This window comes from Pongo pygmaeus, chromosome 19 (assembly GCF_028885625.2).
Source record: "Pongo pygmaeus isolate AG05252 chromosome 19, NHGRI_mPonPyg2-v2.0_pri, whole genome shotgun sequence".
Taxonomy (NCBI): domain Eukaryota; kingdom Metazoa; phylum Chordata; class Mammalia; order Primates; family Hominidae; genus Pongo; species Pongo pygmaeus.
The window spans coordinates 96,996,228-97,019,715 of NC_072392.2; the positions used below are offsets into that span (position 1 = coordinate 96,996,228).

The 23,488-nt window shown below is 43.3% G+C and overlaps 1 protein-coding gene across 4 annotated transcripts in view; it reads right to left on the reverse strand.

Moving 5' to 3' along the window:
- CYTH1 (cytohesin 1) overlaps window positions 1–23,488 on the reverse strand; it is a 111,199-nt gene that overhangs the window by 60,113 nt on the left and 27,598 nt on the right. The window contains exon 2 of one of the 4 annotated variants that reach the window (XM_063656563.1): window positions 16,128–16,217. The exons of 1 other annotated variant lie outside the window; for it this stretch is intronic. Coding sequence is in view for 1 of the 3 variants with exons in the window: in XM_054456698.2 (XP_054312673.1) it covers window positions 2,301–2,328 (28 nt within the window). In the remaining 2 variants the exon portion in view is untranslated. Of the gene's footprint in view, window positions 1–2,300; window positions 2,646–14,908; window positions 15,024–16,127; window positions 16,218–23,488 lie in introns of those variants that run through there. 2 more of the 4 variants (XM_063656564.1, XM_054456698.2) reach the window with 2 other exon arrangements.

Sequence of the window (23,488 nt, forward strand, 5' to 3'; positions counted from 1 at the left end):
TAACACACATAGACAGAATGAAAACTGACGAATGTATGTACCAGTGTACCAGGTAAAAAAAGGCAGAAAGCTTTTTTTTTTTTTTTTTTTTTTAGAGACAAAGTCTCGCTCTGTCACCCAGGCTGGAGTGCAGTGGTATGATTTTGGCTCAATACAACCTCCGCCTCCCGGGTTCAAGCTATTCTCCTGCCTCAGCCTCCAAGTGGCTGGGATTACAGGCTCCTGCCACCACACCTGGCTAATTTTTGTATTTTTAGTAGAGACAGGGTTTCACCATGTTGGCTAGGTTGGTCTGGAACTCCTGACCTCAGATGATCCGCCTGCCTCAGCCTCCCAAAGTGCTGGGATTACCAGTGTGAGCCATCGCGCCCAGCCAGAACGCAATATTTTTAACCTAAAAATTGTGGGTTTGAGATTAATGCAGCAGAAGAGTCTGACTTCCTTAAAGAATATTTTCAAAAACCCCCACATACCCTTTCTTAGGCGTGTTCTTTACAGCATTAAGTCTAGCTAAAAGCAGCTCTATGGAAAGCATAACTGATTCTTAACTTCTGCCCTCCCCTGGGATCTCAGGGACCTGCCAGAGGAAACTCCATTTGTTCCCCTCCTTTTACACCTACCTAAATGCCACTCTGTCTCTCACGGCAATGTCTAAGGGCATCTATTTTAGCAGTGGCTTAAAGGGCAACACTGCCTTCAGTCCCAGGTGACAACACAAGGAAACACCATGGGAGGGGGTAAGGGAAGCGGAGAAGCACCAGTTCTTTAAGGTTCAGTAATTCTACCTCTAGGCTCCAGGCCCCTCACCTCATGCCCCACCCTCCTCACTCCCACTGTTGATGAGGGTAGTTGATGTTGACTTCTAAAGCCTCCAGGATAAAAAGTGACTATTACACAGCACCTCCGGTGGGTCTGAAGCTAGGCTCACCAGGAAGGACCAGCAGCAAGTAAGCGTGAGGGACCATGGCCAGGCCCGGCTCACTCCTGCTGTCCCAGCATAGTCACTAGTGTCCTCTTCCACTTTCAAAAGTGTTCCCTTTGGAACTAGATCTTGGCTAGTGTGGACTCACCTTTCAGTTAGAAAAGCACTAAGCAGGCAGTTCAGCCCTGGCCTGGCACGTCCCCTCACTATTGACCCCTCTTCAGATACAGAAGTATCGTTATGGACACCTGTGCGTGCTTCCCTCCCAGCGTCCCCCACGCGTGCTGCAGCTTTCAGTGTCGCCCGTGGACACTGTCCAGGATCATTTGCACTTAGAGGTGGGGCTTTAAAATATGTGCTTTATAGTGAACCAGAGTGGGAAAAGCCTAAAGAGGACCCCCAAGTTTTATTACAACTTTCACAAAATCCACTTGAAACACAGCCAGATATTTATTCCAAACTTAAATATATCATACATACCAGCTACAACCCAGTACACATTTTACTATTTTGTCTTACAGCATTACAACATCACCATCTGATAAAGGTGCCACAATAAAATACAATAAAACACACACGTCCACAAACACAACTCCTGTGCTGACCCAGGGCTTTAAGACACAGCTCTTCAGCAGAATATCTTGGGATTTAAAAGGCACAGCTTGTCATCCCATTACTCATAGCTCCACTGTTTACAGTACGGGTGTGGAGCAGATAAAGGAAGTTCTACAGACCCTGTCCTCCTAGGCTTCAAACAGTCCTTACCTAACAACCAAAGGGAGAAGACCACATTGTCTTTTCCCTTAGATACATTTTATTTAATAAAACAAGTATTATTTATCCCAAATCCCACTGGTTCTTTCAATCCGATCTCTAATGTCTTTACTTTTTAGTATCAGATTCTTTCTGGATATTTGTGGAATTCCCAGAAGTTCTGACCAACTGTTATTTCGATACAGGAAGTAGACACAATCACCAAGTATGAAGTGGAATCTACCAAGAAACACCCAAGGCGGAACTCTAACGAAAGCAAAGATTGGAGGGGAAACTCTTTGGTTTAAAAACACTGAGTTACCTTACTATCTCTCTTCTCGCTCTTTCTCTCTCTCTCTTCTCTCTCTTTCACACACACACACACACACACACACACACACCCGAGAGAGCCTCAGCTTCCTAACCACTAAGAGACTATGCAGTCTTTCTCCTGAAAACAGTAAGATAAAAACTGGAGTCTAGGTTGGTCCTTAACTCCTCCCCAAAAGGCTCAGTAAACTATCCTCACAGGATTTCACATACTAATCAAAAGAGATACCTAAAACTCCACTCCATATACCCCAAGCCGCATCAGTCCCGGCCGGGGGCTGCGGCTGTGACTCACCATCCTCCTCTTCGGTTTTAAGGACCATCTTGTTTCCTTACAGCAGGACACGAAAAGTCCGTTCTGTGCTTCCAGGAGAGCGGTAACTTACTGGGAGCCAAGTTTTCCTGTGGGGTCTGACTGGGAGGGGCTGGGGATACCTGTGAAGCTGTCCAGCCACTAGGGCAGCTCAGAGCTGCTTCCTGAACAGACAGGCAATGGCTGGCTGCATGCCTGGGCCAATCAACCTCCAGCCTCCAAAGAAGCGGCACTCCCAGTCAGTGCTACCACCCAGTTCCTGAAGTCAAGCTCAAGCACCTTCCGAGTGTGTTAACCATCTGCTTCCCTGAAAGCAATCTTACACTGGAGTCAAACTAGTTTAGTAGACACACTTCTAGTCTTTTCTCAAACTCAACCAAAGTCATAGCCAGGGCTCACTGCTGTTTTTCTCTTCACTTTCCAGTACAGTTGTCCCTTGGTATCCAAGGGGTACTGGTGCCAGGAACCCCCATGGACACCAAAACCCACGGATGCTTGAGTCCTTAATTATTTGCACATAAGCTACACACATCCACTCATATACTTTAAATCATCTCTAGATTACTTCTAATACCAAATACAATGTAACTGCTATGTAAACAGTTGTTATGCTATATTGTTTAAAGAAAATGAAAAGAAAAAAGTCTGTATGTGTTCAGTACAGGTGTGACCTTTTTTTATTTTCCAAATATTTTCCATCCACAATAGGTTAAATCCATGGGTGGGGAGCCCATGGAAAGCCGACTACATTTTCTTAAAATGGAATCATTAAAATCCCTGGTCCCCTCACAATGAGATAATAGCCCATTTCCCAAGAGCGTGACTAAGAGATCGTAATCATTACAGCATGTTATGAGGTCACAGGCTAAAAGCAGAAAGCAGATATTAGAGGCAAAAAAAAAAAAAATCCAAGGGCCAAACTCTCAATCTAAGTTCAGTTTTATCTCCATTATGGTTTCTAATATGCTGCACCCAAAGATTCTTGCCTGTACCGTCCTACTATGTTCATGACACATATTCATTGCTGAAGATTAGAAAATAGTAACAAGGAAAAAAAACACCTTAATCCTATCACCAAGAGATAGCCATTGATGACATTTTGGTAGACATTTTCCAGACTTTTGTTATAAGTATTATATATATTCTCTCTCTCTCCTCTATAGACACACACACACACGATATTTTATGTTGTTTTATAGCTACCTATTTTTACTTATAACATTTTTTCATGACTGTAAATGGACATCTATCACATTTATTATTCTTTTCAGTCTAGATATAATATTTAACCAGTCCCATATTGTAAGACTTCTAAGTGATTTCCAGTTTTTCTACGTATCTCAATACACGTGTGCACACGTTTTGGCACATCTCTTTAATTATCTCCATAGAAAAAAATTCTCACAAGTAGAACTGCTGGATCCAGATATAGCTTCCCACTGCATCATCATAATAGATAACATTTATTGCATGCTTACTCTGTGCCTAGCTTGATGTGACCTAACTCATCTAATCCTGAAAACCTCCCATGGAGTGAGTGTCCTTGCCATCCCCAGATCACAGATGAGGATGCTAGCACCCAGAGACGTTGCACGGCTTGCCAAAGCACGAGACCTGGCTGCAGAGCCCACCCTCCGCACCCTGCTCTCTGCTGGACTCCCAAACCCCTCTCCTATTAGTCTTCGTTGTAAATGCAAACACCTGCAGCAGCTTTGCAGGAAGTGCTAGACTTTGGCCAAGTCTCACTAGGGAGCTGGGAACACACACATCTACAGCAAGACAACAGGGCGCTGTCTCCAGTCAGGCTCTGAAGGTGCTGACGTGACTCCAGGGCAAAGACTTCATCACATTCTCTTCTTTCTTGCCTAATAACAGTTGAATAAATACATATGCATGTATTTAAAAATAAAACACTTTGTTTTGTAGAGGCAATTAATATAAACCCAACGTGTCACCTTTTGGTTTAGTATGTCAAAATCACAGTTGTAAGTCCCACCCTGCACCATTTCAAAACCTATGTTTAATGATTCCCAAACAGCATTTCTATCTTCTGGTATCAGGTCTGATTCACAGCCAGTGATCCCAGCTTACAAGAGGGCAGGTCACTTCTATTTTCTCCCTACTGTTAAATGGTATAGCGTTTCTCTGGAATAGACACCCAGAGGCAGAAAAGCTGGTCATGAGGCCTGAGTACTTAAAGCTTTCACAGATGCTGCCAAAGTGCTTGCCACGTCCCTGATGGGACCAAACTTAACTTCTGCCAATCAGACAGTGGGAAACGGTTTCTCGTTGTTGTTGGTCATTTGCACTGAACTGATTACTGATGACGCTGATTATCTTTTCGTAAGTTTGAGGTATTTCCTCTTTCGTGAATTGCTTTTTCAAAGCCTTTGCCCACTTTTCTATTGTTTATCATTTTTTAAATGATTTGTAGATTACAAATCCTTTGTATGAAATGTTACAAATATTTTGTTATAACCTGTCACTTGTTTTTAAAGTTTTTACAAAGATAGTTGTATCTTTTGTCTTATCTGTTTCGTTCAACATTCACTGAGCACACTGCCAGCCACTAGTGAGACATCAGAGGACTAAAGAGACAAAAATGCCTGCCCTCATGGCGTCTCCACTCTATCGAGATGGGAAAGGAGGGGAAACAAGTAAGTGAAATATGCAGTATGTCAGAAGGTAAGTACCGCGGAGTGGGGGAAGTGGAAGTGCAGTCAGGGAAGGCCTCTGCTGAGAAGGGCCAGGAGGCTACTGTAGCTGGAGCAGGAAGAACAGTGTAGGGAGGAGTGGAAGATATGGTCGCAGAGGTGAGGAGGGTGGTGGGCAAACTGCATGGGGCCTTGGCAGCTATTTTAAGGACTCTGGTTTCCATTCTGGGTGAGATGCATAGCTGCTGCCAGGGTTCTGAGCAACAGAGCATTCTGCGGCTTCCTTTGTAAGAAGACCACTCTGGCTGTGGGGAAGAACAGACCGGAGACAGCCAGCACAGGAGCTGGAGACCAGTTGGGGGGCTGCTATAGTCATCCAGGTGAGACGGGTTGGCGGCTTACTTGATAAAAGTGGCCACATTCTTGCTATATTTACTTTCAGGTTACAGCCAAGGATGTCCCAATGGAGTCCATGTAAGGTGTAAAAGAGAGAAGTCAAGGGTGACTCCGAGCTTTCTGGCCTGGCAAGTGAAAGAATGGAGCTGCTATCTTCTTTTTTTTTTTTTTGGAGACTGAGTCTCGCTCTGTCGCCCAGGCTGAAGTGCAGTGGCGCGATCTCGGCTCGCTGCAACCTCCGCCTGCTGGGTTCAAGCAATTCTCCTGCCTCAGCCTCCCAAGTGGCTGGGATTACAGGTGCCTGCCACCAGGCTGAGCTAATTTTTGTATTTTTAGTAGAGACAGGGTTTCACCATGTTGGCCAGGCTGGTCTCGAACTCCTAACCTCAAATGATCCACCCGCCTTGGCCTCCCAAAGTTCTGAGATTACAGGCGTGAGCCATTGCACCAGGCCTGGAGCTGCTATCTTCTGATATGCTGCCAATCAGGTCCTCCGTCTCCATTCCCCACAGCCTCTGCCTTAAAGGCCCATGATTCCTTCCACCCAGCCGCGGCCTCACAGGCTCCTCCAGACCTTGTGACTTTGAGCTTCTGCTCCCACTCTTCAATACCTCATTCCTGTTGCACTTCCAGTTCACACGCTCAAAAGAGGGACTCTGACCGGCTCATGTAATAGCCATCATCCCCACTGGGCACAGCAGGCCACCTCATAGGCTCCTGGCCAGGCAGCGTCCCTTAAAGCTGGAAGCATGGCAAGGCATACCTGGCTCAACACCACAGTCATCTCTAGTACAGCAATTACCACTGTTTGTTAAAAAAGGAAATAATGAATCTCATGTCTTCAATTCCTTAAAATAGACATTTAACCACTGCATCACCAAATTGTATGTTTCACTCACTCATAGGTGACCATATAATTATCATCCATATTGAGATATTTTTGAGATTGCAAATGGGTACTATTAATAATTACATCAGCCAGTCAGCATAAACTGGGATTGTCTCTGGGAAACTAAAACATATAATAACCCAACTCATGAGGCATATCTATAATATCAATCACAGAGTATTAGATTACTATGTATTTATTTAAATGGAAGCTTTTAAAAAGTTTCAAAGTACACTTTAAAATAACTAAAAAAAAAATGGCACATTACAAAACCAGAACAATAATCTAGGGCCTCAGAGCGGTGTCTGAACAAATGATATCGGAAACATACAGGAGCTAGCACAGGCCCTATGAAAAGCAATAAATCACCAAAGTAGAAGAAAACACTCGTTCGTCATTCATATTAAAAAGCACACATTAGGGCATTTTGATGCAAGTATTGTTGATTCAAGACATTCTATATTTTTAATTAATAAATCCCTTAAATAGATTTTAGCCTCACCCCCTCCAGCGATAGATTACGTGGGAATACACAAGCATGTAATGGTCTAAAATGTTTCAAAACTAGGCTGGGAGTTGTGGTTCATGTCTGTAAGCCCAGCACTTTGGGAGGCCAAGGTGGGAGGACTGCTTGAAGCCAGGAGTTCAAGACCAACCTGGGCAACAAAGCAAGATCCTATTTCTACAAAAAAATTAAATGACAGTAGAAAAAAATACGTGAATATTTATATAATATTCTAGGGAAGGTTTGTTTTTTGAAAGCATAATACCCGTATCAATCATAATCCCAGAGACAGAAACATTCCTAGAGTGGGAGTGTGGAGAAAGGTAAGATAGGCACCACCTATAAAAGTGAGGGCAGAGCTCAGAGAGGACACCAAGGAGTAATAAAGCCCCCCAGACTAGCAACAGGGGCAGCCCCCATCACTGCTAAGTCAGACGGGGTGCGAGGACACCATACTGCTGCTAAAAAGTGGCAAATGGGAGCTCCCTGGCAAGAGCGTCGGTAGAGGATTCAGCAAGCCTCATTTACCAGCAGGAGAGAATCACCTTGACTTCACTCTTCTCTCACCCTCCCGTCTCCTGGTCAAACCCAACCAGGAACCACACTCCCTCCAGGACAGCCTCCGGCAGACAGCAGGATGGAGCCGGACAGGAAGCAGAGCTGTGGGCAAAAGGAAGGTGTCGGGTGCAACCCTCAAGCCAGATCATGGGGGCCAGGTTTCCCACTGTCAGGAAAAGGAATTTGGAAACATGAAAAGGGGGAAGGCTAGAAAGAACCCTAAGGCTGGAATGGAATTGAAGGAGCCGGTATGTTTAATGGTTACATTATGTATATGTTGTAACTTACTTAACCACTTCTACTGTTGGGCATTAATCTTTTTCTTTCCTTATATCCTGTAAAATGCTGCAACATCCTTGTAACCTTTGCCTCCTCAGCTCCTACTAGTTCCTTAGGCTAAATTTCTATAAGTGGACTTAAGAGTTGGTCAAAAGATACGAACTACTTTAAGGCTCACTATACACTGCTATGAAACTGATTTCCAAAATAACTGTTTTCATTTACCAGCTGTCTTCTAACATGCTGCCCTGCTGGGCCAGTGGCTCATGCCTGTAATTCCAGCCCTTTAGGAGGCTGAGGTGAGAGGACTGACTGAGCCCAGGAGTTTGAGACTAGCCTGGGAGAGAAGGTGGGACCGTCTCTACAAAAAATGTAAAAATTAGCTGGGCGTGGTGGCACATGTCTGTGGTCCCAGCTACTTGGGAGGCTGAGGCAGGAAGATCGCTTGAAGCTGCAAGGTTGAAGCTACAGTGAGCTACGATTGTGCTGCTGCACTCCAGCCTAGGCAAGAGTGAGAACCTGTCTCAAAAATAAATAGGCCGGGCGTGGTGGCTCACGCCTGTAATTCCAGCACTTTGGGAGGACGAGGTGGGTGGATCACTTGAAGTCAGGAGTTTGAGGCCAGCCTAGCCGACATGGTGAAACCCTGTCTCTACTAAAAATACAAACGTTAGCTGGGCGTGGTGGTGGGCGCACCTGTAATCCCAGCTACTTGGGAGGCTGAGGCAGGAGAATCACTTGAACACGGGAGGCAGAGGTTGCAATGAGCTGAGATGGTGCCACTGCACTCCAGCCTGGGAGACAGAGCAAGACTCCATCTCAATAAATAAATAAGTAAGTAAAATAAAAAATAAAAGTCCTAGCCTAGCCACAGCTAAATGCACAGTGTGGATTAGCATTTAAAACACATGCCAACTAGACAGACATAATGTAGTATTTTAATATCTATGCTTCTGTGGTGTGGTGGTGTCAGAGCTTCTGTTGTATTTATTTAGCGTGGGCATTTGTCCTGTGAGTTACTTAAAAGTATTCCTTGGCACTTAAAAAAAGTAATTGGAAAATGTGGCGTAACTATTTTTGTAGAGACAGAAAGAAGTCTATGTTATACTGTTAAATGAAACAATCATATAACAAAAATGCATAGACTACAAAAATGAAAAAAGAAATAAGCCAGGAAGAATATATAGTAAACACATTAACAATCATTATCTCTGGGCGGTGGGATGGTAGAGAATTCTCCCATCATTTCTGTCCACTCACCAGCCCCTCCTTCTCTGTCCTTGTCCACAGTGTACCAGACTCCACACTGGTCTCCAGCCAGCAGTCTTACTTTCCAGCTTCACTCCCATGTCATGGCCTCTGAAGCTGTCTACCTAACACAAACCCCAAATCTCAAATCCCTGAAACACGCCCAAATCCTAAACATCGTGAGTGCCAACATGATACTCAAAGGAAATGCTCACTGGAGCATTTTGGATTTCCAGTTTTCAGGTTAGGGATGCTCTGGCAAGTACAATGCAGGTACTCCAAAATCCAAAAAATACTGAAATCTAGAACACGTCTGGTTCTAAGCATTTCAGATAAGAAATACTCAACCCATAGTCCTTTTTGATAGCAGCCTATTCTTGTTTCATTCATTTAATATCTGAGACTCTTAAGTATATACTTTTTAAAGCTTTCTTCTACATGTCCCATGACCTGTTTCCTTAAACTTCTATTTGCTCTTTTGCTTGCTAACACTGAAGGTTTTCCTTAAGTCTCTAGCAAGCATAGTCTGTTTCTTCTGATTTAAGAGTGACACACTAATAACCTGGTTAAAAGCTGTGTGGTAGGCATGGCCTACAGATTGATGTGTGGCAATGTAATATGATAAGGCAGTAACGTGTAGAGACCCCACACGTGGGGCTCTGTAGCTTATTTTTGCTTAGACTAGTTACCCAAAGAAGTATTCTCCAATCCCCTACCTGGGCTGTGTGGAGTGTAAAACTGACCATCAGTATTTGTGGGGGCTACACTGAGGAAGAAAGGATGGGAATCTCACAGTTAAATATACAGACTTTTTCGGTGCTGCTTCTTGGTTGGTATTTTTTAAAATAAATATAGATTTTCACTTGTTCTCTGTATCTTCACAGCCTTCTTCAGAAATTAAACCTTCATGTTTACCAGAAGTGCAAGAGAAACTGCCTTGCTGCAGGAGATGGAGAGGAGACCTGGGAATCTTAACTGCCACAATGAACACTTTCAAACCACCCTCATTTCCTTATCTCCATTCTCAGAGGTCCCGGGTGCCCTGTAGCCTTTCTGGAATCTGGGGGTAAATCATTTTGCTTCCTGGTATCCTCTCTCTGCAGCTTAGACCTTTCCTAACAAGCTGCCAAATGGGAGACAGCTTAGGGCATACAATCATGCAAGTGTCCTCCAAAGTCCCGAAGAACATCTGCAAGGTGGGGTGGAGCATAACAAAGACTTGTCCAGCCTCTGCAGGCAGAAATCCAGACACCTGGACACACTGCACAATTCTTTCAAAGGTTCCTTCTACTTTGGTTACCTAAAAAACATAGAGGTATACTATTTTTGTGTATAGACATAAATGCATCTATTAGACCTTGGGGGGAAAAAAGAGTTGATGACAAAGGATATATGTAATGTGTCACCAAGAATTCAAAGAATTTGCCATTCCTTGACATAGGCTTACCTTGTACCTAGCAAAGCAAGCTATGAGATTTCTGATCACATTTGCTAGTACATACCTTCATGACACAGACTTGTTAGCACTTTTGTTATCAAAAGAAAAACTCAAAACCGATTAGATGTCAAATAAAAAAAAAAGAAAACCCAAACTATATCCTTTGTTTTATGTATACAATTTGCATTTACTTCAATTTTTAAGGACCAGTAACTCTTGCAAGAAAAAAAAAAAGAGAGGTATGCATCACAAAGACTGATCTTATTTAGTTTCTATCAAGAAAATCCATGATCAGTTCCATAACTTGCCACAAAACTGAAAAACTGTGTGGTTTTGAGTATGTACATTTTGGGGATTTTTCTTTCTGAGAAGGGGGTCAAGAGCATTGGTCAGACGCTCAGAGAGGACCCTTGACCCAGGACTGCAGTCTTCTGTGCACCGTGGAGCCTGGGAGCATTGGGAAGACCTCGAAGAACTCTGGTTCAAGTAATTGCCACTTTCTGGAGGCAAAAGAACAGTGCCCCTTCAGGACCCACCATCGCCAACCTTACCACAGCCCTCAGAGGCACCTGGAAACATGTCAAAAAAACTTTGGAAAGTATTAATTTGACATATTCATGATGATAAAGTAAACAGAAACAACTTCCTCCATAAAGACAAAGCAGAAACAGCACAATTTACAAGCGAGAAAGAATAAGAATAAACCTGAAATTGAAATAAACTTCACACTACTCCTAGAAGTGGTTGCTACAGTAGTTTTAAACGCCCTTTAAAATAAAGTCAAAAATACTGAATGTCGTAAATTCCATCTGTGCTGCCCTCTGCTGGCTACATGAAAAGATTGTTAAAAGATTTGACATAGAATTTGCACCAAAAAATTCCATTACCTGGCCGGGCGCAGTGGCTCACCCCTGTAATCCCAGCACTTTGGGAAGCCGAGGCGGGTGGATCACAAGGTCAACAGATCAAGACCATCTTGGCCAACATGGTGAAACCCCGTCTCTATTGAAAATACAAAAATTAGCCGGGCGTGGTGGCATGCACCTGTAGTCCCAGCTACTCGGGAGGCTGAGGCAGGAGAATTGCTTGAATCCAGGAGGCAGAGGTTGCAGTGGGCCGACATTGCACCACTGCACTCCAGCCTGCCAATAGAGCGAGACTCTGTCTCAAAAAAAAGAAAAAAAAATTCCATTACCGTTTGAACATATATAGGGAAAGGAGAGGCAATTCATGTTCTACCCAGCGTATGTGCCAGTTCCTATGTGCACATTCACCAGTACTTATTTCCTGAAAGGGCTTTGTTAACATCAACATTGGTTTGCCCTTTGTCCACACACTCTGGCTAATTTGAGGGATAGTGATAATAGGCTTCTACTATACAGGCAGACACAGGCAAAAAACTATATACACAATAAATAATAAGTAGCATGCTAGGAAGTGATGGGTGCTATGGGGAAAAGAGAAGTATGTGGCACGGGGTAGGGTCAGGTATTGTTAAGTTTTAAATAAGATGGTCAGAACAGGCACCACTGCAAAGATAAAATTTAAACCTCAGTTACTTCTTCCTCAACTCCTCCAAAAAAGCATATTCAGGATTCTCTTTTCTAAAATTCTGAGGTATACAAAATACATTTATATTCTTCTCTGAACCTCCTCTGTTCCTCACCATGTAGACTAATGAAATTATACAACACCTGCAAGATTTTATTACAAAGACCATTTTCCCACAAGGAGACCTGAGCTCCAAGACCCACAGTGACAGTGTGGCAACCAAGTTTCCTACTTCCTCTGTCTTCTTAGGATAAAGTATCACTACATGGTAACCTGAGATTCTCTTACTTTCCATCTGAAAGAGCCTAACACATTTAGAATGCCAATTCTCCCATTTTCTAGCTGCTCTTCACATATTGATTTACACATCAGAGTAATAATTTAAAAGGCCAGGCGTGATGGCTCATGCCTATAATCTCAGCACTTTGGAAGGCTGAGGTGAGAGGATCACTTGAGCCCAGGAGTTAGAGACCAGCCTAGGCAACATAAAGAGACTCCGTCTCTACAGAAAACTAAAAAATTAGCTGGGTGTGGTGGTGCGTGCTTGTAGTCTCAGCTACTTCAGAGAGCGAGGCAGGTGATGACCACCTGGGCTCAGGAGGTCAAGGCTGCAGTGAGCTGTCATCACCCCACTACACTCCAGTCTTGGTGACAGAGTCAGACTCTGTCTCAAAAATAATAATAATAAAACTGTACACTGATTTATTTTAAAAAATTTGACTCTTTACCATGTGTTCATTCTAAAAGATGTCTGTTGAACTGTGCCAAGCACTATGTTAGCCAAGAGCTACACCTACAAAGGTCAGGAGAACAAAGTATCTCCCCCTTCAAAACACAAGAGTTCACTGGAGGACACAGGTAATGGCAGCGCAAAAAAAAAAAAAAAACCAAAAACAAAACAAAAAACAACAACTACATGGCATGCTAAGGATCAGGCTCTGAAGGCCCAGAGTAGTCCAGGCTTGTAGAGTAAGAATAGAAAAAGTCTCTGGGAGGGGTGGGAAGATAGTGGCACAGGTATACTAATGAGGGGAGTGACTTTTAAGAAAATGCACACTCTCAGCAGCATTCTCTGGTATTTAGGAAGAGATCTGGGGAGATTCAAATACTGCACTGTGGTCCCAATCTTGAAGGATCTAGAGGTCAACGTGGGGGGAGGAGGCACTGTCTGGGAGAGGGAGGACATTTTTAGACAATATAATTCAGTGATTTTAGCATATTCACAAAGTTATGCAACCACCACCACTATCTAATTCTAGAACATTTTCATCATCCCCAAAAGACAACCCCATACCCCATAGGAGTCACCCCCATTCCCATACCCCCAAACCCCTGACAACCACTAATCTACTTTCTGCCTCTACAGATTTGCCTAATACATGGCCTTGTGTGACTGGTTTCTTTCACCTGGCACAATGTTTTCTATGTTCAGCCATGTTGCAGCGTGTGTCAGAACTTCATTCCTTTTTATGACTAAAGAATCTTCCCTTGTAGGAGGGAACAGACTTCATCTTCTTTACCCATTCATGAACTGATGGTATCTGGTTGTTTCCACTTTGGGGTTCTTATGAAAAATGCTGCTATAAGCATGTAAAATTTTGTGTTGTACAGGATCTTTAAAACTATATCTATGTTCCACTTAGATTAAAATAAATTTCACAATATTTTTGGCCCTTGAGCCCCTATGCTCGGGTCCACTCTCACACTGTGGAGTGTACTTTCATTTTCAATAAATCTCTGTTTTTGTTGCTTCACTCAAAAAAATAAAATAAAATAAATCTCACAATATTTTCTACTTTTCTGAACCCTACCCATTATTCCAAGTCCAGCTCTGCAGCCTGCTCCCATCACAGGCTCTCTCACTGTCTTTCACTGCATCCCACACACAGGAAACAAACTCAAGATGTTGACCCACATTTGTGGTAAGTTTCACCTCTAAACATTCCCTGATTCTCAGAGCTATGACTCCTATCATCAAAAATGAAAACTCTCTATGGAACCAGCTTGGTGTGGTTTTACTGGATCACTGAGTAGTCATGCCAGGTGTCCCGTCAGCTGGTGTGAGTACTGATCATCCTCCTGTGTGATTAACAAATAGTTTCAACACAGTCCCGGGTCAAAGGAAAATGTTTACACATCCAACAGGCCCAGGTTACCGTAGAGGACAACAATGCCTAGGTTATCAGGAAAGCTCACTGTTTAACTGGATTAAAGGAATAAATTATAAGCACCAGCCATTTAATGATAAATACAATTGATCTTTCTAGTACTTTTTTATTACTTGAGAGAATACAGGAGAATAGTCTGAAGAAGGTGGTAAGGGAGATTATTCAATTAATTCATTGGGTTTTCTGTATACTTCTAAACCAAATTCAGTTAGGAATTTTTACCAAAAAATTCCAGCCTTAATTCAAGGATGTTTATGAAAGCAAAGTTCTCTGATCAAATAAGAGTAAGTAAAAACGAGTGGGCGGGAGGAGTGTGCTTGCTTTTGTCCCTTTTTGCTCTGGAGATCTACTTTGATACAGGAGCACTGCAGATCCCCTTCCTGTTTCCTTTGCTCTCCTGCCTTACTAATTATACATCACCCCTTCCTTGCAAAACCACAAGACCAAATGTTACAAGTTACAAAATTGGTGTACTCCACCCATCCTTTACTCAGCTGACACAGAGCAAACTGAACCAGCGCCGTCCTGCCACAGCCCTGAAGACGGACCCATCACATGACAGAGGAGCTTGTGAGAAGGGCCCAGCACACCCACATACTGTGTGGGGCAGAGCAAAGGTGGCAGCAGATAGGACCACCAAGGTCAGCCAGTCCAAACTTCTTGATACCTGTTATTGATTTAAAAACAAACTAGGCCAGGCATAGTGGCTCAGACCTGTAATCCCAGCACTTTGGGAGGCCAAGGTGGGAGGATCACTTGAGCCCAAAAGTCTGAGACCAGCCAGCACTTTGGGAGGCGAAGGCAGGCAGATCACCTGTGGTCGGGAGTTCAAGACCAGCCTGGTCAACATGGCGAAACCCCGTCTCCACTAAAAATATAAAAATTAGCCAGGCGTGGTGGGCACCTGTAATCCCAGCTACTCGGGAGGCTGAGACAGGAGAATTACTTGAACCCAGGAGTCAGAGGTTGCAGTGAGCAGAGATGGTGCCATTGCACTCCAGTCTGGGTGACAGGTTGAGACTCCATCCCCCCTACAAAAAAAAAATTTAAAAATTAGCCAGGTTTGGTGGGTGTGCCTGTGGTCCCAGCTACTCAGGAGATTGAGGAGGGAGGATCGCTTGAGCCCAGGAGGTCAAGGCTGCAGTAAGCTATGATCATGCCATTATATTCCAGCCTGGGTGACAAATTGAGATCCCTGTCTCAAAAAAATAATAATAACAAATAAAAATAAAAAATTTAAAAAAAAAAAACCTAACTAAGCAGAAACCATTGTTTAAAATCTAATTGTCTTGCTTTAGAAGGCAGGTGGTTTCAGAAAAAAAGAACTCTAAAACAATCTATTTTTGAAGTGTTTTTTTCCCCAAGATTTTCTCCAAGCTTTTACTTAATACATTGTTCAGATGTTTATCTGCCCTAAAAAAAAATTCCCTTGCAGTTCAAAATATATTCCTAACAGGTCTAGAAGCAGTCCTCAAATTGCAGAAGCTACTATTACCCAAAGAAATACCAAGTGCTCCTAAAATAATACCACATACTGATTCCACAAAATATTTCTTAGCCTGCTCCCTCTGGGTCTGAAAAGGATAGCAAATCAACAGCCAGGGGGTGAGAATATGCTTCTCCACGTGCCCAGAAGGAAGGGAACATGAGATATGGGTGCACCGAGTGGCATCAGCTACGGGAAGCTCATGTGGCATCCAGGCAAGTAATTCAGTGGCCTCCACTAGCACATCAGCAGCAGAGATGCAGAAAAACAGATTACTTCAAGATGCGTTTTGGAAGTAGAATAAACAGTACTACTAATGAACTGGATAGGGAAAACAACAGAAAGGGAAGGCTGATATCAAAACATTCAAAACATTTGATGGGAACACCTATGTGAGCGGATATGCTATTTCTTAGGTGGGGTGAATAGAGAGGGACACAGCACCAGGGGCTCTGCTGTGGCCATGCCAACTGTGAGAGAACCTGTAGGTATCCCCCGGGAGATGTCAAATGTGGCACTGGATGTCACAGCCTGAAGTTTAGGGGTAGGAAGAGGGCTAAGCTATAGTTGATTCTTGCTATTCAAAGTAGTTATTGTTTAAAAAGTTGTTGCTGTTGCCGGGCACAGTGGCTCATACCTGTAATCCCAGCACTTTGGGAGGCTGAGGCGGGTGGATCACAAGGTCAGAGTTCGAGACCAGCCTGGCCAGCATGGTGAAACTCCATCTCTATGAAAAATACAAAAATTAGATGGGCGCGGTGGCGGGCGCCTGTAATCCCAGCTACTCAGGAGGCTGAGGCAGGGAGTATTGCTTGAACCTGGGAGGCGGAGGTTGCAGTGAGCCGAGATCACGCCACTGTGCTCCAGACTGGGCGAGAGAGCGAGACTCCATCTCAAAAAAAAAAAAAGTCGTTGCTAACACTGAATTGGAAAAGACTAAACTGTTGCTCCTAGGGGAAATACAGGTTAGGTTCCTACAGACCTCTGGTCACGCTTTTGTCAACTGAACAATATATAACTTGTTTATATGGGTTTCTGTTTAAAGATGGCTTATTTAATATATATTGTTTTGTTTTGTTTTGTTTAAGACAGGGTCTCACTCTGTCACCCAGGCTGGAGTCCAGTGGTGACATCCTGGCTCACTGCAACCTCCACCTCCCAGACTCAAGCAATCCTCCCACCTTAGCCACCTGAATAGTTGGAACCATGGGCGCACAGCGGGGGACATGGGCTCTATTTTTAGTAGAGACAGGGTTTTGTCGTGTTGCCCAGGCTGGTCTCAAACCCCTGGGCTCAAGCAATCCACCTGCCTCAGCCTCCCACAGTGCTGGGATTATAAATGTGAGCCACCATGCCCAGCCAACTGTTGATTCATTAACATTGAACTCATGGCCAACAGCACTGTAACTCATTCCTGAGCAAAGCTCCGCTAACATACTGTATTTTCTCCATAAGGCACATCATGGCCTCTTGTACTTAGGAACAATAGACAGAAATTCAGCATTATGATTAGGGGCTATTTTAAAGAGCAAGTCACCAGCAAAGGCACAAAAATACAAAAAAAAAAAAATGTAATGCTAAATAGACCACATAAAGGTCATTTGTTTACAGTATGAGGGCTGAAACAAGAAATCAGTCACCTTGTTTCACAGTGGCTGGAAATGTGTACACCGAGCAAACTGCATTTTTCACTGCTCTGTGAATGTCCAGAAATGACCACGAAAGGACTACCTTTGGACTGATTTGCAGGTTACAAATAAGCTTTAGTGAGTAGGAAAATTCATGAATACAAAATCCACAAATAACAAGGATTGACTGCATAAACGAAGAAGGAATCAGAGTACAGATATCTCTCTGCTATTGGTTATATCAAATGATAATTTCATCTTTTTTGTTTTTTGTTTTGTTTTGTTTCGTTTTTGAGACGGAGTCTTGCTGTGTCACCCAGGCTGGAGTGCAGTGGCACGATCGCGGCTCACTGCGATCCCCGCCTCCTGGGTTCAACCGATTCTCTTGCCTCAGCCTCCTGAGTAGCTGGGATTACAGGCGCCTGCCACCATGCCTGGCTAATTGTTTTGTATTTTTAGTAGAGATAGGGTTTCACCATGTTGGCCAGGCTGGTTTCAAACTCCTGACCTCAAATTATCTGCCTGCCATGGCCTCCCAAAGTGCTGGGATAACAGGCGTGAGCCACCGCGCCCGGCCTCAAATGATAATTTCAAATAGTCTAGTTCAAAGATCCTATTACTGGGAAAGAAACGGAGAAATTTAACCTATTTTACTAATTTACAACATATTTCCTAGATGTTTGAAATAAGGACTCCTCCATCTCCCTCTCTTCACCAGTTACAAGGCTGATCATATGATCTCCACGTTCAGATTTCTTTTTCTATTTCTAGTAGGTTTAGAGCTTGGGAGGAAAAAGGGAAATGTTAGTTATTACTCTTTTCCACTGTAAAGGAGTTTTTTAATATGTATTTTTATAGAGATTTTCATAGAAATTACTTTTAAAAAGTACCTAATTGGAGTAAAATCTCTACTATCAATAAAGAGTACCAGGGCTACAGGGATAAACAATGCTGCTGATCATCTCAGACAGGACAGAACTTTTTTTTGAGACGGAGTCTTGCTCTGTCACCCAGGCTGGAGTGCAGTGGCGTGATCTCAGCTCACCACAACCTCCGTCTCCTGGGTTCAAGTGATTCTCCTGCCTCAGCTTCCCGAGTAACTGAGACTACAGGTGCACGCCACCACGCACAGCTAATTTTTGTATTTTTAGTAGAGACAGGGTTTCATTATCGGCCAGGCTGGCCGCAAACTCCTGACCTCATGATCCACCCGCCTCAGCCTCCCAATGTGCTGGGATTACAGGCGTGAGCCACTGCACCCGGCCAAGACAGAGAACTTCAACAACGTTATTTCAGTTTATAATCCTAACCATGTAAATATAAGTAAGGTCACACACCTCATATCACAGTATCGTATTAAATACGATACTGAAAATGTTAAAATGCCTAATTAAATACAAAGCCATAGGTAGTACTATAACACATGAATTTTGTTGTTGTTTAGTTCAAGACTAGTCCTGCCAAGACATTCATAATCTTGGGAAACAGGACACACAAGAACACATAAAGCAAGAAAAAGTACACTCAGGATTACCAAATCTCCCCCAAAGGTTTACTCTTCCTTTTCCCTAAGTCTTAAGGCACATGTATGAGTGAGTGAGGGCAGGGTGGGAGAGGGGCACCAGAGTCACCAGGAACATGAGGACAATCAGAGGCAAGCCTCTCATGCCACCCCAGCACAGCTAACGGACTGTCAATAAATGGTCAGGCTGGGCGTGGTTGCTCATGCCTTCAATCTTAGCACTTTGGGAGGCTGAGGTGGGAGGATCGCTTGAGGCCAGGAGTTCTAGACCAGCCTGGGCAACATAGTGAGACCCTATCTCTAATTTAATTACAAGGAAAAAAGGAAGAAAAAATAAAAACAAGTCACAAGGCCGGTGCCACAGGCAAGTGCGAAACCTCCCCAGAAGACTCATGCTCTTGGCCAGGCAGTGGCTCATGCCTGTTATCTTAACACTTTCGGGAGGATCACTTGAGCCCAGGAGTTCGAGACCAGCCTGAGCAACATGGTGAGACCTTATCTCTACTTAATAAATAAATAAATAAATAAATAAATAAATAAATAAAGATAACAACAAAGAGTTGGAGGCCTGCTGACATCCCTAATTACATGGGGTTTGCACACTGCCCTTAGGGAATCTAACAGTAGATTATAAACATTAACTGAGCAGTAATAACAGTTAGGACAGAAGACAGTGTATAATAAGGTGCTAAATGGACTAAATAGGTGATTTGCCATACTCCAATTATGAAAACACCAACTTCTGCAAACTTTAATTACTTTTAACTCCTGCCATATATCTCATCTGGGGACATAAATCACTGATTCTTTAGAGTAACCTTTAATTAAAATCTTAGTTCCAAAGTATGTTGTCTAGCCTAGTACTTCAAACACCAAAAAACCCTTGCAGAATTGTTCCAAAATGATTTTTAAAATAATCCCTTAAAAAATATATGGAGTCCCCCACCTCACCCCTTTTTTAAAACGATTCACCACTGAGTGGTAATGATGTAATCAATCCAGCATACTGCAAACACCTGGCTCATGACATGCTAGGATCCTCTCCTCCAGATACACGTGGAGTAGGGAGGGAGGGTCAAAGTGGCCGTTGTGTGAAGCTATGTCACATTGTGTGTCAGGACCGTCGTGGACAAAGCCACTGGCTACTGAGGAGCAGCGCATCTAGATAAACTCAGAAAGGAAAGGCATGCGTGTGATGCTGACACAACTTTCCAAGAGCAACTGTTGTCTCTGATCTGCCATGCTTCAAACACAAACCCTCTTATGTAGATTTGCCCACCCATAAGAATTTATACTTCTAGTTTTTACATGACTTTCCCTCAATTTTAAGGAAATACAAAATTGTGGGGGGTTTTGTTTTCTTTTTTTTTTTTTTTTGAGACAGGGTCTCACTGTCTGGACTGCTTGTTGCCCAGGCTGGAGTGCAGTGGTGCAATCTTGGCTCACTGCAGCCTCAACCTCCCTGGTTTAAGCAATCCTCCCACCTTAGCCTCCCAAGTAGCTGGGACCACAGGTGTGCACCACCACGCCAAACAAATTTTTTTCTTTTTTATTTGTAGAGACAGTCTCTCACTATGTTGCCCAGGCTGGTCTCAAATTCCTGGGCTCAAGCGATCCTCCTACCTCAACCTCAAAAAATGCTACGATTACAGGTGTGAGCCATCATTCCCAGCCCAATATTATGATTTTTAGTATAAGAATATAAAATAAATTTTTGCATTTAGTTTGTGACTGAAGTTTTATGTCACTTTTTTCAGGTAAATCCAGTTTTTAATTTATGCAAAATAACATAATAATCTTTAACTGATTTGCATATTATACTTATGTTAAATAAAAGCTCTTCTAAGACTTATTTTGAAACTAGTTACATATCATTTGTACATTCCATTCCTAACTAACCTCTATTATATTTTATATATAATAAAACATTTTTAAAGGGAAAATGGTCTGTCACACAATCCAGCCATTCCATGTGTAGGTATAACCCAAGAGAAGTGAAAACATATCCACATAATGACTCATACATGAATGTTCCCAGCAGTTTTATACACAATAGCCCAAATCTGGAAACAACTCATATGTTCATCAGCAGGTGAAGAGACCAAAAACGTGGTACAGCCATACAGTGGAACATTACTCAGCAATGAAAAGGAACAACTGATACCCCCAACAATGAATCTCAAACATAATATTATTTATTTATTTATTTATTTTGAGACAGAGTCTAGCTCTGTCACCCAGGCTGGAGTGCAATAGCACAATCTCAGCTCACTGCAGCCTCCGCCTCCCGGGTTCAAGCAATTCTCCTGCCTCCACCTCCAGAGTAGCTTTTTGTATTTTTAGCAGAGACAGCCATGTTAGCCAGGCTGGTCTCGAACTCCTGATCTCAAGTGATCCGCTCGCCTCGGCCTCCCAAAGTGCTGGGATTACAGGCGTGAGCCACCGCGCTCAGCCTCAAACACATCATTCTGAGTAAAAGCCAGACATGTATGATGTTGGCAGTGGGTTTATTTAAAAAAAAAAAAAAAGGAAAGAAAGCCAGACACAGAATATACATTGTAACATTGTATGATTTCACTTACATAAAATTCTAGGAAATACAAACTCATCTGTAGTCACAAAAAGCAGATCAGTGGTTGCCTGGGGTCAGGGGTAGAGAGGAATGGACCGCAAAAGGACATGAAGCAGCCAGGCTCGGTGGCAGCACTTTGGGAGGCTGAGGCAGGGGGACTGCTTAAGCCCAGAAGCTCAAGACCAGTCTGGGTAACATAAATAAACAATTAGCTGGGCATAGTGGTGCAAGCCTGTAGTCCCAGCTACTTGGGAGGCTGAGGTGGAAGGACTGCTTGAACCCAAGAGGTTGAGGTTGCAGTGAGCTGTGTTCATGCCACCACACTCCAGCCTGGGAGAAAGAGCAAGACACTGTCTCAAAAAAAAAAAAAAAAAAAAAAGAAAAAAAAAAAGAAAAAACAAAAAGGGCCATGAAGCATCTTTTTCAGGTGAAGAAAATATTGTGCTTTATTGTGATAGTGGTCTCACTGGTGTACAAAACTGTTGAATATATCCCATCAAATTATACACTATTTATTTTTTTTTTTTTTTGAGACAGAGTCTTGCTCTGTCACCTAGGCTGGAGTGCAGTGGCATGATCTCAGCTCACTGCAACTGCCACACCCTGGGTTCAAGCAATTCTTGTGCCACGGCCACCCTAGTAGCTGGGATTACAGGCGCCCACCACCACGCCCAGCTAATTTTTGTATTTTTAGTAGAGACAGGGTTTCACCATGTTGGCCAGGCTGGTCTTGAACACCTGATCTCAAGTGATCCACTCGCCTCGGCCTCTCGAAGTGCTGGGATTACAGGCATGAGCCACCGCGCCCGGCGAAACTGTACACTTTAAATGGATACCATTTATTCCATGTAAATTATACCTCAATAATTTTTTTAAAACAAGGAGAAGGAACCTGAAAAGTCCGCAGCAAATAGACAAATGGAAATTAATGTGCTCATGATCACCAATTAAAGGTGCTGAAAATGTCAGTTAGTACCCCTAAGTTTGCTACTGAGGCTATCTGAAGTCCTTCAGAGAATTGAGTGACACAGTGAGACCCCATCTAAAAAACAAAAAAGAATTTAAAAATCTGTCTATTCGGAACTAAATCATTATTTGAGTGGACTCATCTTCAAAAGTCTTTAACACATTTTGGGGACACAGATGTCTATTGGAAAATACCACTGGGGTGAGAGGATCACTTGAGCCCAGGAAGTCAAGGCTGCAGTGCGCTATGATTATGCCACTGCACTCCAGCCTCGGTGACAGAGCAAGATCTCATTTAAAAAAAAAAAGCCTTCACAATCACCAGGAGACACAAGGATGCTGAGAGGTTAGAAACACAAAGTTCAACCACTGGCCTATATTCCAATAAACACGGCAAAAATTGGACTAAGATAATTCACAAGGCGGAATTTCAAGGTTTGAATTTTTTTTCTTTTTTTTTTTTCTTTTTGAGACGGAGTCTTGCTCTGTCGCCCAGGCTTCCTGGGTTCACGCCATTCTCCTGCCTCAACCTCCTGAGTAGATGGGACTACAGGCACCCGCCACTATATCCGGCTAATTTTTTTGTACTTTTAGTAGAGACAAGGTTTCACTGTGTTAGCCAGGATGGTTTCGATCTCCTGACCTCGTGACCCACCAGCCTTGGGCTCCCAAAGTGCTGGGATTACAGGCGTGAGCCACCACGCCCAGACTCAAGGTTTGAATTTTCACTATAACTTAAGAAACTCTCATCCTTTGGGGAGATGACAGTGAGTGCAGTTTAAAAAAAAAAAGAAAAGGGCCGGGCGCGGTGGCTCAAGCCTGTAATCCCAGCACTTTGGGAGGCCGAGGCGGGCGGATCACGACGTCAGGAGATCGAGACCATCCTGGCTAACACGGTGAAACCCCATCTCTACTAAAAAATACAAAAAAAAATGAGCCAGGCGTGGTGGCGGGTGCCTGTAGTCCCAGCTACTCGGGAGGCTGAGGCAGGAGAATGGTGTGAACTCGGGAGGCGGAGCTTGCAGTGAGCCAAGATTGCGCCACTGCACTCCAGCGTGGGGGACAGAGTGAGACTCCCTCTCAAAAAAAAAAATAAAATAAAATAAATAAAAAAAAGAAAAGAAATCCTCCTATGAATTAAACAGGTCTTGGTTAGAGGTCAAAGTTCTCCTTCTAATTAGAATGTAAGGTACCTGAGAACTCTATTCATGTCTAAATTGCAAGGCCCATAGAGTGCCCAGCTCATAATAGGTGTTCAATAAATATCTGTTGAATAGATGAATAAAAAATGACCTGGGAAAGAAGCTGCT